Genomic DNA, 17,541 nt, shown 5'->3' with positions numbered 1-17,541 from the left:
CGTATCCATGTGGACTCCTCTCCCTCCAGCTTGACAGATTCTGGCTGGATGGAACACACACACACACACACACACACACACACACGCACACACACACACATAGCTCATCAGCACATTAATGAGATCCCACACTCCCACATATAGCAACACACAGTTTTCACTTTGAGTCTCTTACACATCATCTTCTGCATTTGAATCCAGGATTTGTTCATCTTCACACTGCTCTTTTTCTGCCACTGTTTCCTCTACCCAGAGGGTGATCTCATTTGCATTCATATGCATTGGTACGTAAAGCGTACATACTGTCCTTTTCTTTGTTTGGATAAACACTTATCTTTACAGTAAAATGTAAAGCTTTTTTGCTTATGTATGACTTTAAAGGTATACACATTTAAACACTTTTATTTTTGAAGATTTGTAAGATTTAGAATTTTGAAACCTTTACATATGCCAAAGAATGCATTGACATAATCTGTTACAATATTCCCTGATATCTACACAGAAGGTTTGTGGTTTATTAAGTCCAAAAATGATCCAGAGTCAGCTTTTTATGTCCATTTACAGCCCTAGGATTAGTCTTTAGAATGAAATGGTCTATTATTATCTTATATGAAAGGGTCATGAATAATAATGTTGAGCTCTGCTCTGATTGGCTGTTTCTCCTTCAGTAGCTCTGTGTGTGTGTAAACAGATCTTATGTTTGAGTCTGGATCAGATTTTGAGGAATAATCAATTGTTTGGAGATTGTTAATGGACGTTTCTGAGTGGTAAGTTTGTGGGGGTTTTTTTCAGTATGGACCTGCAAAACGTAACTGTAACATCAATAGTAGAACTAAAGCCAAAACGCTAGTATATAGCACTAACTCAGCAGTCACATCTTTGTTTTAACATTGAAATCCTTGAAAGTTTGTGAATCTGGGGAAAAACTTCAAGGCCCTGTGAAGTTTTTGAAAATATACATGCATAGATAAAGGTCATTGAAAGTGCTTGAATCTATTTTATGCAAGAAGTTTTCTGGGGGAAAAAAATCCATATTATTCCTTGTGTAGTGTAGGATAATAATAAATAAAATCTAGACTTTTTAAGCACACGTGCTAAACTGTTTGCTTTAAATGCTTTTATCTTCTGTATGTGAATGTTGATTCATACCAAAATTCTTTTTTGCATAGTTGTGTTTGACACATGAAAACGTCTCTGGTTACGTATGTAACTGTTGTTCCCTTAGAAGGGAACAAGACGCTGCATCTTCCTTGTCATACTTCCTGTGTCCCTGTAACGCCGTCTTTGGCAATATTTCAGATAGCGATATACTTCCTTGCTCCTGCGTCACCCTGTCTTTGTCATAAAGCCTCACCATTGGTTGAATTTGATATACACATTCAGACGCATTTACCCCTGGAGGCGTCCCCAAACAGGTTCACCACAGTGATGCAGCGCAAGTTCCCTCAAAAAGGAAATGTAACAATGTATCTTTAAAGGTAACACGATGTAACCTTGCTCTCACTTGAAATGTGTCCCCACATTTAGTCCTTGAATTTGACAGTATTGGAAGTCCTTGAAAGGTCCTTGAATTTGAAGTTGACTAAGGTGTGGGAACCCTCTATGTGTGTCTTGTATTAGTACATGTTTTAATTCCCTGGGATTGAACCCTTGATCATTGTGTTGCTAACCCAATGCTTTACCAGATGATATACAGAAACAATAATTGATCCTAATGCAATCAAAACATCTTAAATATAAATCATTACTTAATTGCATATGTAAGTTTTAATCATACAGTTTACATACAAATCCATAAGAATGCTAATGAGATCACATTGCTACTTCATGTTTTAGTTCACTCAGAAATGAGAGCTTTTTTTCTATCTCAATGGTCATCAGACAGCTTGAAGATTAATTTCATTTGTCTTTCCTACCGCATCATCAATTTATCCTCATGGTGCCGAGGGAGGAAAAGGAAATCTCAAAGGATAGAGAAACTCCTGGGAGAGCTCAGGCCGACACACAGGTCCTAATTCCCCACAGAAGCCTCTTTTATTATCAGGCCCTTCTCTGTCGTGTACCAGTCATTACTTTTCTCTCAGCTCTGAGCTCATCTGAGGAAACCGACGTGTCCCCGGAGAGCTCAGACCAGAGGATCTTTTCTGGATTGGTTCAGCCAACTGGGGCTCGCAAGAAATAGTTGTCCTAATAAGAAGTGTAGCGGCAACCCAACTTCTCAAGAAAGCCTAAATCTAAAATACAAAGAGCTGGCCCCTTATGGCTGATCTGTGGCGAAATGATTTTTAAATTGAAAACGTGTGTTGCGTGGTCACGGCGTATAAAGGGCACGTTCTATGAAATTTTATCATTTGTGATCCAGTAAGTTTCTCTTTGAGTGCTTTTCATTTTGAGGGGAGCTTTATGTGAACAAAGGGGGAATAAATTCTTAACATAATGCCTCTCGGTTGCATTTATTATTTTATTATGTAACAACAAAGCTTGGAAACCAACACGGTAGCTGCGGTTGTTTCAGCTGGGCCTGTGGTCTTACCCTAGATATATGAAGCCGATCTACATTTGTGCCCTGGATTTAAGACTCTTTAGTTGGGATGTATTATGAAACTTTTTTGCATGTTTTCACACCCAGATAACTCTAGGAATTGTGCAAACTGGGTAACTAATGCAGCCACCAAATTGGTACCAAATGCAATTTTGCGTAGCACACATTTTGCAGGCAAGTTTTGAGTTCTTAGTTGCAGATGAGCTTCACTACACCGCTGCAGTTCAGCCACCTGAAATGACCCTTTAATTAAAGAGTTTTCTGGAGTTTTCATGCATAATGCCACGGTCATACTAGACTTTTCCTTCCATTGACTTCCATTCATGCACATGCAAATCTGGCATACCGGAAACGCAAACTCCTGCGAAAAAAAATGTGCATTCAAAAATTCAAGTCTCTGGTGAACTCTGATCTGCGAATTTGCATCACGTGAGGACGAATAGGTGATCGACACATCGCATACGAGATCTTTTCAGGAAATCCAAGATGAGGGAATCATTATCACAATCCCGTCGTCTGGTTATCACAAACACTGCTTTGAAATATTAAAATAAATTTAAATAAATAAGCTGCATGAATGACAGTGTCGTTGCATACTGGAATAGACATTTGTTCCATCATCACACAGTTAATGGAACCCATAACCTGTAAAAAAAGATGGACGATGCCCGTTCGCTGTCTTCTGTTGGTGAAAAGTGAAGCCGCCAGTGTCCTGATACGGCCCTGACATCTTGGGTCTAGAGTCTGCGCAGTAGCGATTTCGGGACCAGTACTGCGCAGTAGTGAGCAGGAAGTAAAACCGTGGAATCAAGGCCCCGTCCCCGCACTCGCAGAACGTGCATACCACAGCTGTCAATCATGACGTGACACCACCTTTTTATAGCATTAAATAACTAACAAAAAAATAAACTTATTTTAAAAACAAACACTTGAATTTACATCAGAGTGATAAAAACTACAGTACATGACAGAAACCAACTTCGGAAAAAAGATAATTGAAGTGTAATTAAATTGTTTAGTTGGTCTCAAGTCCCATTGAATAACATGGGGAGGCGGGGTTTATGACCTATACTGGGATCAGTCACTGGCGGGCGATCAAGACGTTTGGCTTCACTTTTCACCCTTGATGGAACCAGTTGGCAAGTACCATCATTTACACTCAAAATTGTCAACTGGTTCCATGCAATTCATTTAAGTAATCTCAACAAACAATAATTTAGTTAGTTTTACAAAAGAAGTTCAAGGAAACTTAACAAACCAACAGTTGAGTTAATTGTACATAAAAAAGTATTGTGTAAGTGGCATAAAGCTCAACCTATAAGTATAAATTGTGAGTTTGTCTCTTAAATGTATACATTACACATAAGTGTAAAAACAATCACTGCACATAGACATACAGTACTGTATTTCACTATGAGAATTTCCTCATCTCTTCTGTGCTGTGTGTTTTTCTTTCTCTGGCCTTTTGCACTTCTCATCCCCCATTGGACAGCAAATCTGATAACTGGCTGTGGATTTGAGAAGTTCCTGCAGAGAAGAGTAATTGAGGAGCGGAGGAGGAGATTATATGATCTTTCTCACTTCTCCCATGAGTACAGTGAGCACCCTTAAGAAAGCCAACATTAGGATTAACCCGACAGCTTTATAATCTCTTCCCTCCACGGCTTCTCATATTCTATCAAGTCAAATGGAACCATGCGTTATTTGTCAAATCAGACAAGGAAATGCAGATGAAGAGGGTTTGTATAATCTTGTTAGGAGCGCTGATGGTGTAAATCTATTGTCTGTGAAGCGTGTGGAGCGGGTACATGTACTGTATCTTCCTGAAGATCTTCGGTCTGTCTTACGAAGCTGTCGATTGACGGCTGTCTTCAAAAAGCATTGTGTCAAGAACCATTGTAGTGTAGAAACGATATATCTCTGGTGGTGTTTTTTGGGGTTAATGAGATTTCTACAGTTCATACCCAGTCAATCCACTGACAGTTCCTCGTCGTGTTTGTAGATGGCCTGCCGCAGGGAAATAAATTCATTAGGGCTTAAACAGCAGGTCAATATGAAGGGAATTAACAACAGCGATTGGAAAAAACACTTTAATTAAAAGACATTTTATTTCCTACCATTGTTTATCTACGCTTTTTCAAATCAGCTCGGTGTGAAAAAAAAAACAGTGCTAAGGAAAAAGGTTGAAAAGTTCTTGTTGAAAAATACCACGGGTGAACGTTTTGTTTACTCGCTCGCTGTGTATCGAGCACAGAGTAATTGAAATTAAGCTTTAATTTACTGTTAGTGTGTGACCTTAGCGACTCATGGCTTCGCTTTCGCCATGAAGTTACTGATTATTCGTGTAGTCGGGCGTGAATTAGGTTTACGTTCCTGGAATATCTGCATATGATTTATAAGGTGGAAAAGATGGGTTTTGCTCTCTATTTAGATGTCTGTGGGCTTTTGGAAATGCCTCCATTTGTTTGTGTAGTTACAGGGGAAGAGTAATGGCTGTCTGCTCTTTAGTATCGCGCCTCTTTGGCTCGCGTTTTTATCTTCGTCATTTGTCAAGCTGTCTCTGTGTGTCTGCCGAGTCTTTCTTGCCTCAGGATTTAACTGTCTCTTCTTCTAGTTACTGGGTTTGCAGGTAAATCATGACCTATTAAGGTGTTTGTTACTGAACCTTTTTGGAGTGGATTTACGTCAACCACTGGGTCATAAATTTAAGTTAGGGAATAATGTACCGTAAACAGTTTTGCTCTTTGTTCTTATTTCATCTTTCTATTATGTCAATTCAGTTGAATGTTTAAGACAAAAGTCTGTCAACTACTTACTGTTTTATTTTCAGCTTTTCACCACATACAGTACAATATACCAATATGACCCAGCCCTATTTTCCACATACATACTTTGCTTTAATTGTCTTAAATAAGTAGATAGATATGAAATATGACTGAAAACATGTCATTAATATGATTAAGAGTAAGAAACACCAATGTCCACTATTTTAATATTTATTAATAGGAATACGTACAAATCTGTACATCTGTAAAGCTGTTAATAGGTAAATAATGAATGCATTAGTCCTGTCAAGACGATCATATTAAATGTTTCAGTGTGTATGAAAATGTAATAAGATGTAGGTGTGGTGCAACTATACTTCATGTAAAAATACACACATATTCTCATAAAATCACGTTGGGATTTCACAGACAGGGTCACAAATATTCAATGTAGTCTAAAATCTGCATACATAATAATTTACAGAATTGCTGTTCAAAATAGTTTTGAATATATCAACCTCCCACAATTATTTAATGTCAACCATCCAACGCTTCATGTACTTAAATATATATAGCTTTGATTTTGTTCTCCATAAAGGTACATGGTGTGAAGTGAACATCGACGAGTGCAAATCTAATCCCTGCGGATTCAACGGGAGATGCATTGACGGTCGTAACGGTTACCGGTGTGTGTGCTCCAGAGGCTTCATGGGCCATCACTGTGAGAGAAATATTGATGAGTGCTCATCCGGTCCTTGTGTTCATGGGAGGTACATTAATCTTACTCAACTGAAAAGAGCTCTGTGTGTGTGTGTATGTGATTGTCATCATAGCCATACTGTGTGTTTTTAACAGGTAAATCTGCCTGCTATCGCTCTTAATTACCTGTTTGTCAGTCTACTTGCACTCAGTAACCACCACATAATTAGCCATTACCAGCTGTTTCCTTTACTTTGGTCATTTAACTAAGTTTGAAAATTGGATTTTACAAAAAAGTGAAGAAGCTTTGGTGGTACAGATTTTTTTAAGAAAAACTTTCTCTAGAAATGCTATAACATGTAGTTAATAGTTTTTTCATGTCAGTTTACATTGAAGAGTGCCTACCGTAAGGCTAATTGTAAAAAACAAAGTAGGGGAGAGTGGAGCACAACTAATGTATTTTGGATATGACTCGGTTATTCAAAAAAATTGATCATATTTTTCCACAAGCAACACACAAATCTCTGCTACAAATGAACACTTAAAGTTTGTTTGTGGGACCTACAGTTCTTGTAAATTGCACCGAAAGTAACAGAAGTGCAAACATTACCCCATAGGTGGGGTTCATTATAACAGACAGAGAAATTTAGTTTTTTATGGAAGATTTGTTCTGCCAATTTTAAATAAATAAATTAATGATAAAAAAATCATTTACATTTTCATTATTAAAAAATGTATGCAAAATATGTGCCAAAATGGAAAATTAAATGAAATTATTTCATTTTCAAGGTGATTATGCATCCCTGGCAAAAATGCAATGAATGATTTGACATTTCATTTTTTCTACAATCTTAAGTCAAGACTGCCAATATTAAATATAAAAGGCAAATGTGAAAAAACCCTGCAAATACTTTTTATTTTTTTTGTAAATGCTCATGCAATAGTAGTAACAAAAGTGTAATTCAAATATAAAGTTGATATAAAGTTTCATTTTATGTTTTCTTTTATTTTATGGTTTTTATTTTCAAAGTCAACTTCTATGCAAATTCTATGTTAATCAGTGGGTGGGGTTTATAGAGAGCATCTGTTGCCAACTGTATTGCTAGATTTAGCGACTTTTAGACTGCTTAAGCTAACGACAAATCTAGCAACTGTTTGGATGAACCTTAGCTTCACATCTGCACATATTCTATGTCGCCTTTACCGCTGCACGAGTCACATGTTTAGCTTTTTGTGGTGAAATGCTCATCTGTCGTCTGTACTCTATGGTCTATGAGTATGGTCTATAGTTAAGACCATACAGAGCTGACGCATGCTTGATCTTCACACGCACAGTTTTAAGGAATTGCTGACATGTTTCAAAATGATGCTATGTTTTAGTCAACAAGACAGTAAATATGATTTGGTGACTTACACGCCCAACTCGAAAAAAAAAACCATAAAGAAATTTACGTTCATGCCTCTAAAACTCTTTGTTCAATATCTTAACCAAAACACTTCAAAACTTTTCACAAATTCATGACAGTTCATCTTCTGACAATAAGAGAAAAAGTTCAAAAGCACAGATCGTTCGGCTCTGTATATGTGTATGTAAAATAGTTGTGTTACAATGATCCCTGTTTTAGTTTGTGCCCAGCTCACCCTTACAAAAGTTTGTGGAAATAAACACATGACTTCAAACAGAAATGATAATATAAACTTTGTGCTTTCAAACTTCTGCTGTGTATTTTTTGTATAGTGTATGTCAAAATTCACTTTGCAGGTAAATGTGTTTGGTTATGGTTATGCGATAACTTTGATGTGTAAAATCATCTGTCATAACTCATAAATAATGAATGCAGAAGTTATGGATGTCAAATTATATAAATGATCCCTTCTTTCATTGCAGTTGTGTGGATGAAGCTGACGGGTACAGCTGTCTGTGTGAGGTCGGATGGTCCGGAGACAGATGTCAGATCAACATTAATGTAAGCGTTTTATTTCTGCTTTTATTGTAAAACGAACAGCTACCAATGCATCTCGTAAGTTAGTGGCACGTGCATTATTGCATTTCTTCTGGGTTAAGACTGTGGGGTAAGTTTTCTGATGTGTGTTTTTTAGCATACAAACTTGTATTTTATGCATAAATCTCCCAGATTAAACCTAAAATAATTTATTGTGATTCTTTTTTAAAGCAAACATACTTACTTAATCCTCTTGTGTTCTGTGTGAGGCACAGGGCCGCTTAAAGCAAACTGCTTTTCAAAACTGTCCTAGTTAGCACAAATTGAGGTAATTTAATGATTTAAGTACATAATGTTTAATGTATTTTCATTTACATATATGCATTAGACGAATACTTTATCCAAAGAAACATACAGAACAGTATACATAATGGTGCATGCAAGCTATTTATTTTAAGTGAAATAAATAGAGATGAAGAATGTAGAGATGCAAATATGACTGTTTTGAAAACACAAAACGTTGTGCATTCATTTATTCACAGAATCATCCATCAAAGTGAATGTATATTTATATATTGTAAACATTATAAACACAGCAGGCTCTATGCTGTTATAGTTCAAGGTTTATTGGTGACAGTGAATGCATGAGATTTCATTCAGTAAACATGAAGCTGTTATATATGAATGTAAGGACAGGACAAACAGTAGTGTGTACGAGAGCTTTAATGCAAGCTTGTCTGTGGTATAGCTGAGCTTTTGAATTGGTTTACTTATGAGGTTTCATATATAAGCAGGTTGATTTTCGTTATATGGTCAATGGTTGATTGGTACGGTAAGTGTGGAGGTTATTATGGAAAGTGTTTACCACAGAGGACTGCGCGAGCTGTGGGGATTGTGTGCTCATAATCACAACATGGGGTCTTTACATTGTTGTAAAGCCAAATCAGATTGGTTTGTTGTAATTTCTTCCTTTGATGATAAGGCATACGAGATCTACACTGCAAAACCTCCAATTAAAGGGGTTACATGATCCATTTTTATTGATGTATAAAGAGACATAATTCTCATACTGCAAATTACTAATGGTATTAAATCAGACTTTATTGTAAAGTGTCTGATATTTTGCACATATTAGTCTGTTAAATAAAAATACATAATATAGACGCATTAACGTAAGTTGTGGTGCACTGAGTAACTTGTACTGTAAATGTGGTTTGCTAAATATTTGTGTATATATATACCCATTTAAACCCAATGGTCGGGCTTGTCCATGTTTATATGCGTCAGATTCTGGAGGTGATTCAACACCGCTGTAGGGTTTGACATTCATAGTCAGTAAAAATGATGGTGTATTGCATCACTAGTAGAGGAGACACCATGATCACAAAGGTGGTTTGCCCAGGGCAAGGTTCAGGCATTGTACACCAGCTACGGTGACCCCTACACATTTAGGTTTTATTGGGTGGTGTACTGTAGTGGTTATAAGGTCAGGGCTGGTAACTGGTATGATGTTTGAACTGGATAAACTGAAAGGTTGCTCGCTCCGTCTGAGCAGTGAGCTGTGAGACATCATTGTAGCCCTGAGCAAGGTACTTTATGCAACAATTCATTGGAGGTTTGACCAACACTCCAAATTCTGCTGGGTTATTTTTTTAACCCAACGCTGGGTAAATATTGGACAGATCACATGTTGGGTTATAAATAAACCTATGATTGGTTTTTATCACCCAACCATGAGTTGAAACAACGCAGCATTGCATTAAAACAAGCCATCACAGGTTTATTTACTAAATTAACCCAACCCAACATGTGTTCTGTGTAGGGTTGCAAAACTCCAGGAATTTTCAAGGCTAGAACTAAAAACTTTTGATGGGAAATAATGGGAATATATAGGAATTAACAGAAATATATGGGAAGTAATTGGAATAATTGCAGTGTTGCCTATAACATACACACAGCACACTGCTTACTGAAGGGTCTAAAAATGACCCCTACACACACTCACTCCCCCTGAAATAAAATCCATATATCACTTAATGACGGTTTCCCCTTCATTTTCCAGGCCTTGACTACCACAGAAGCCACTTTAACAGTTTAACCAACTAACTAACGTTATAGTGTTTATTTGGTTTAATACAATGTGTTTGGGTAGTTTATGGTTAAAACACATTATTTTCCGCATACCGTACATTTTGTATCTCCAGATATCTTGCCTTCCTCAAACGCATTGATTTGTAAGTACAGTAATGTTTGTTATTAGTTATCATATACTGTATGTATGTTATAATTAACCTACACTTGCGTGTAAGTACTAAATACTTAAACTGTTCATTTATTTGTAAGTACAGTAATATTTCTTGTTAGTTACAGTATACAGATGTTTTAGTTTCAGTGGCAGTTCAAATTATTATTTGAGTTTGTAACATGAACACCAAGTGCTGTTCAATCTGTTTAATATATTGTATAGATAAACGTTTAAACTGCTTTTATATTGAATAGATTAATCATTCCATCTTTCATTTGTATCTTAAAATGTGTTACTACATATTGCTTGTTTTCCAAAGATGAATTTTGACATCACAAATGACACTACATGAGAATGGAAATGGAAGTAACAAGATACTGAAATACAATATCTGCCTTAGTTTTATATTCTAAACCTTTAATCACTAAGATGAAGACAATGGAAAGGTCAGACATATTGTCAGGGTAATGGTAGTCTTTGGAAATGATTTACAGGGGAAGCGAGCTGCGTGATCTCTTGAGAAGAGAGGAAAATTGACAGCTAAAAGGTGAAAGAGTGCAATCTAATGACGGCAAATATCCAGCATATGGCACAGTAATCGTGTTATTACATTATGCATTTCTGTCATAATCCCTCTCTGGCAAGAACTCTCAGCGTCATTTCGCTTTGAAGAGTACATGTTTTATGTGAAAATGTAAAAGCATCCCACACGTAATGTTCGTAATTATGGTTTGTTTATTACCAGCGTTCCGGTACAACTTCAAATCCCCAACAGATCTGGGAGCAATACTGTATAATCCAGCACACCTTGTACCTCGGTGACGGCTCTTCTAAATAGCCACTGCAGAATCATCTAAACGCGTGTACAAAAGCCTGATTAAAATGCTTTCTATCCCTAATTGATTTAAACCTACCACAGTCTTAAATGTACCCCTGGGATGAAACACTTGGCTGGTTTGGTGGACTTGAGAGGCTTGTTTAAAATAAATCATTAGCTGCTGTAATGCCTCTATAGAAACTCTCTTCTTACTGCATCACTACCACATAACTAAATAAACCAGATTTCCTCTGTCATGTGACATGCTGTAAAAACTATTAGTATTAGTGCTCCAGACAATTGAAAGGAGTACAGTAAGAACTGAACTGTTGCTTTCATAGTAAACATCTGCTTTTATGTGATTAAAATTCACTGTGAGTACATACAGTATAAAGAAAGCTTGGGTGTGAATTGGATTCCAGTGAACTTTGATCTTACTGTAGATCTCATCCATTAACTGTGTGGAAAGAAATCCATAATATAACCTCACAAAACTGTACAGATAATCTCATGCCAGGAATCAATAGTTTTAACCTGGCTATTAATATTAAAGAAACTGAGTCTGGGAGAAAATAAAATGTTTTGTGGCATTAGGTTGACTGACCAACCCAGTATTACCAAATTACGTACTTATAGTTACGTAATTTATGATTCTTTTCCGTGACACTGTCACGTTTTTCCACATTTTTACGTGATCGTATCATGTATTTCTGTTTACGTGTCATTCTCACGGATTGGTTACTCAAATATTTGTCCTATATTCTGACCATTGTCACTTCAGTTAGATTAACATAAAATGACATCCTTACCCAAACCCAACTCTAACCCTAATGCTACGTACACACCAAACGCGGGGCATCGCGTTACTCACTCGAGATTACTCAAAGGGTTTAACTTCGTGTCATGCAAATTTTTGCTCCAGTTGAATATTTTCGGCAAAGACGCATTTGATTCGAATAGCACGTGTCTATAGCGCCTCTGATTGTGTCTTTGCATTGACTTTGTATGTAATCTACTCGTGCAAATCGATGAACTTGCGTCTGGTGTGAACCCTGCATAATGACAGGTGGCAATGGTTTAAAAATCAGAAAATATAAACATTATTTTAGAAAAAATTGTATAAACCAATACTTAAAGTGACTAACAAACACCAAATCTAAGCCTAAACCGAAGCAACAATGGTTTGAAAATAGGAAAAAAACAGTTGAGTAAGCAATACGTGACAATGACACACAAACAGAAATACGTGATAGGGCCACGGAAAAACGTGAGGGTGTCACAGAAAAGAATCACAAATTTACATGACTACAGGTACATCATTTCATGATACAGGGTTGGATTGACACACTGAAAAAAAATCTTTGCTGCCTTTAATTGTTTTGTTCAATCAAGCCATTTTAACTTACTATTATTTATCTTGACTAGAGATGAGTTATTATAATTTATAAAATATAGTTAAGTTGCGGCTTAATATAGACGCTTTCAGCAGTAACAAATAAATGTAACTTCTGGTAAACTTCCACAAAGAATCAATAACAACAAAGTCATTCAAATAATAGATTATTTCTGATTACAAGCAAAATTAACAATAAGTAGATGACCTTGGTTCGGATCATAGCTAAAGCGTATGAAAAACTACACTGAGCTAACGTTACTGTGTACAATGTGTACTATATAATCTATACAATCTTAAAGTGACACTTTGTAGTTTTTCAACCTTCATAATATATTTTCAATCCTCTTGTGATGGTACATCGACTTAAAATGGGTTCAATGACATGTCTACCATAGCCTGACAGGGTCTGAATCGCTTTTCCTCGTACTTTTAAACTTGGGGTTTCGGGTAGTAACCCGAGCACAAAACAAAAAACTACAAAAATCTGCTTTACTCCACTTACTCAAATTCGGATGTGAGTGCGCAACTATGTATTTTCCTGATGTTTTTGTCATGGCCGAAGGAGCAACTAAGAAAATGAAACCCAAGGTTTTGTCGGAGGAGACCAGAAAGAGAATAAACAGAATAAAATGAAGGACGAGGATCAATTATAATGGGCCAGCGATCGCTCGCTGGCGTGAACTAAAGGAGGAGGAGGGGTTTCTGACCGATGCTAACTTGGCCCTCATGCTTTTATACTAGTGAGTAATGTTATACTGCTTGCATATGTAAGTCCTGTCTGGTGCCCGATCACTATTTTTTTAATGTGAATTTTACTGGAAGATACTTGGAGAGTTTAGAGAGAGACTTGTATCACTTGACATTGTGGCGCCGTGGGGCGTCATGGACCTACGACACGGGGGATCTGGGTTCGATTCCCCTTTAGGCCAATATTTTTTAAATATAAACTTTAACCAAGCGCCCACCATTACAACTGGCTTGTAAACGTGAGCTACACTTTTACATTTTTTTTTTTTTTTTGAAATGTAAAAGTTTGATGAATATAAAACCCATGAAATTATATTATTTGACACATGACATGCTGGAAGGCACACTTTGTGACCTAAAGAGTTGTCTTCTTTTCCTTTGCGACAGTGCTGCTACACTTGTGGCCTCTAGTGGTGCTAGACGTGAAAATAACATGTCTAGCACCCCTTAGTGGCCAAAAAGTATCACGGGTGTGCCTTTAACTACAGATCAGCTGCCAAACCTCCCTTCACATAGCGGTGATCCATAATTGCCGTCTTTTGGAAACCAAAACATTTGTTGGTCAACCTGGTATTTCTTCCAGAGTTTAATTTAGCCGCTAACCAGATAATTAAACAAACAAAGACCAGAAGTTAAGCTCCGTCCAGATGCTTAACCGCAACAACATACGTGTGTCCGATGAAACCACCGTCTGTATAGCTGATGTAATATTAAAAATAGATATTAAAGCTGCAATTTGTAACGTTTGCCTGTCTTGCGCCATCTTTGTTTGAAACATAAAACTGCAGTTATTTGTGGAGTACCTTTATGTACATAGTTTGTGTCTCACTCTGCTACTCTGTGTTGATGAATCTGATATCTGTGATCACCCTGAGGAACTATTGTAGCTTTAAGGATTAATTTTGTACCAGTTAAATGTTAGGGGTTAACTGTACACAAGGTACACACATAGGTCCTTAAGGTATAGTTATGTACACCAAAAGGTTGGAAAACATTGTTTTATTTATCATATGACTCTTTTTTCATCTTTCATTAATTTTACTAATAGTTCGATTAGGCAGGTCTTCACAAAAGGCCATTTAATTACAAAAAAATGCCATGACAAAAAGGGCACTTTGGTCATCCAGGAGTAAAGGAGCAGGTGCTTTCTGCATGTGCCTGTGTATGTGCGCTGTAGTAGTCAGGACCTCTTCTCTCTGTTTTCAGACGTGATGTCATCACACAAAAAGTTAATAAAGATCAAGTTATACTCTCTGAGAAGGAAACTATAAATCATTAGAGACGGTTTCCAATACTGATTTTTGTTTATTTTTTATCAAAAAGGAAAGTAAGATTGCATGCCTGTTTCAGTTTATTCGTCTTGTTTTTATGTTAGGAGTGTGAGACTCATCCGTGTCTTAATGGAGGCTCTTGTGTGGACCTTCTGGACAAATATGCCTGCATCTGCCCAGATGGTTTTACTGGGAGGATCTGCGACATTGACCAGAATGTGTGTCTGCAGCAGGCCTTCTGTATTAATGGAGGCACATGTATGCAGGGTGCGATTTGTGAAAAAAACAGAGGGGGGGATGTTTTCAGAGGCGTCGATTTCGGCGACGGTGGGTACTCACCATATTTCGTCATGAGTTATTTTGAACCCACCACTAGTTTTTACTTTTTTGACTGTTTTCAGTGGTTATGAAGAGCAATATGAGAGAGAAATTTGGTAATCATTGTCCGACCTAACAAAAATCCATTATAATATATTTTTTTTATATATATTTCTAATTAAAATATTTCTAATATTCAGAAATGCGCTCTCCGCTCACGAGCTCTGATCGGAACAAACCCGAACCTCACTGTCTGCTGAACTTGCGCAGAAACATCAAAATAACCAGCTTTTTAAAATGGTTTTAAACTAAACATTTAGACTATTTTAGCGCAAATTATGAGCTTATTGACGATTTTTTATCATTCTTGACATAATGCGTCTGTTCACAGCACATTTCAAAACATTTTAATTCATAAAAATAAATCATGAGAACATTAACTTCATCACTGCATTTGCAGGAATTGTAAAAAAATTCTTAACTCATGAAGCAGCCTAACGCAATATTTTTACACTAATAGTTTATCTTTCCCCACACATATGAACTGTGATCATGCACAACGAAAAAACACGCAAGAATTAAATCTTGAATGGCAAAACTGTATGGCACAACGTAGTGTCAACTTAAACATATATGAACAATGTATTGATTGCAAAGTTAAACCATAACAGTAGAAACAGCTTTACTGCTGCTTTTAAAGTAATAACATTAACTTTACACCGCAATGCTGAGCTACAGTGAAATGATAGAAAAGACAGATGCATTATGTCAATTAGCCTCATTTGCGCAAACTGGACGCGCCCGCGCCTCGCTAAACGCCTCATCTGCATTTATCATGTGTCACTTCTGCCATTCTCAGTGGTGTGACTGGGACACTTACTCTGCTTGTCATCATAAACAGATTATCAGATTGTGATGTTTATTCTCGCTTTATTAATATGCGGATGAATATGCTGCCTTCCATCGTTTCGACACACAGCTCCATAACCATCTCGCATGTGTTGATAGGCTTTTACTCGTGAGGTGTAACCGGGTCTGTAACCAATCAGGTAGCGCCGTGGGCGGGACATTGAGCAAGTCTTCAGAGTGGTGAATACAGAGAGGCTGCGCGGCAGCTGTATCAGAGCCAGCCAAAGCAGCGCATTTTAAAACAAAATTGACTTTATTCAAACCACGGATCCGTGATAAGTTTTGTGATCCGTCTCGCCACTAGTGTAGTAGCACTGATCACTTTGAGGGGGGGATAAATTTATCCCCACCGGGGATAAAAATTATTAAGCAGAGGCAGGGATACATTGACCAGAAAGGGGGAAATCCCACGCATCCCCCCCAGCAAATCGCACCCTGCATGTATGGATGGACCAGGAGCCAACTTCACTTGCAGGTGAAAACAAGACTTCACATATTATGTTAATCTAGATGGAGCGTCTGGTCTTTTTCATTATTATGTTAACGATTTAGTTCTGTGTGTCATGCTGATTTGGTCCCTGTGGACCGTATTCATCCAGATACATTTTGGTTCCACTACCGTTTCTCTCCAAAAGGTCTGTAAGGTTGCCAGTGTGGATGAATATGCAGCAGCTGGTATTATATTATTTTTCAACTCAATGTGGTGCATTATGCATTAAAGGGGCCATATAACATAAAACATATCTCATTATGCGTTCCTAATATAATGTTCCATTGCAGACGATCCGGTCCACTGTCCAGGCGCTCTGATTAGCTGGCGCTAATGCTATTTGCCGTTCTCATCAGTTGGACGGACGGACAGACAGATGTAGAATGAGAATGCATTGTCTGTCCAAATGAGTGCTCATTGGATTGATTTTCTGAAATAGAAAACAAACGCCCCCATTCCACTTTCTGTTGACTCTCATTTAAAATTACACACAGACTGATGACTTGCAGGCCGATTGTATTACAGCTGCACTCATTTGTTAATGGACAAAAGCACACATTTAAAAGACAAAACGTTGGAGCTCGGTCGATTTTATATCAGACGTTTTTGCAAGATGTTTGAGACATTAAAATTAAACACATCAAAATACTTCTGGCTGAAAAGCCACATGGAAATAATTTAAATGTCGACTGATTGTTTGTCATTTTAGTATGAATTTGTTTTTGTCCTTGTGCTTTAAAGGACAATTTAAGAAGTATGTGTACATTGGAATTAGTCTTGAAGGGATAGTTGACCCAAAAATTTGTATTTTTTATATTTTAATGAACACAAAAGTAATTTTTTTTGATAAATGATGATGAGCAAATTCATATAGATTTTGGGAAAATGATTAATTTTCATTTTTGGGTGAACTAGCCCTTAAAAGTAAAAAATAAAGGTGTTGCAGAATGCACGAAAGGATCTTAATAGTGTAAAAAGTTTTTTAGACTATAAAAACTTTAAAAAATTGAGAAGCTCAGATGCAAAACCCTCTAAATGCGTCTGACATGTTTTCTGGTAAATGAACATTTTCTATCAGTCTCTAATGTATAGATTCAGTAATTTTACATTAATAACAATGAAAAGTTTATTAGTCAGTCATTGAAATATTTCTTATTTATTTTCACAAATGTCATTTCGTTGGAATTTGACTCTCTGTAGCTGCAAAACTCATGCAAACTTTTTGGGCAAAAAAAAAAACAACTTCTTTAGACTAGACATAGCAAATTATGTAAAAATATAAAAACTACACCCATTAGGGGGCACAATTTTTGTCTTCCAACGTGGCGATGTGGTGTTTAACGGATTCTGCCAACAAACTGGTATTTCTGAATTTGTGAAAATAAAAAGTGAAAGCATT

General features: G+C 36.9%; 1 protein-coding gene across 1 annotated transcript in view; it reads left to right on the top strand.

Moving 5' to 3' along the window:
• Positions 1-17,541, top strand: part of eys (eyes shut homolog) — a 251,099-nt gene that overhangs the window by 119,119 nt on the left and 114,439 nt on the right. The window contains 4 exon segments of the mRNA XM_065295946.2: positions 5,906-6,077; positions 7,895-7,973; positions 14,530-14,680; positions 16,091-16,127. Of these exon segments, the coding sequence (XP_065152018.1) occupies positions 5,906-6,077; positions 7,895-7,973; positions 14,530-14,680; positions 16,091-16,127 (439 nt within the window).

This window comes from Paramisgurnus dabryanus, chromosome 20 (assembly GCF_030506205.2).
Source record: "Paramisgurnus dabryanus chromosome 20, PD_genome_1.1, whole genome shotgun sequence".
Taxonomy (NCBI): Eukaryota; Metazoa; Chordata; class Actinopteri; order Cypriniformes; family Cobitidae; genus Paramisgurnus; species Paramisgurnus dabryanus.
The sequence above is the reverse complement of the archived record's forward strand: the minus strand, read 5'-3'. Positions and strand labels throughout refer to the sequence as shown.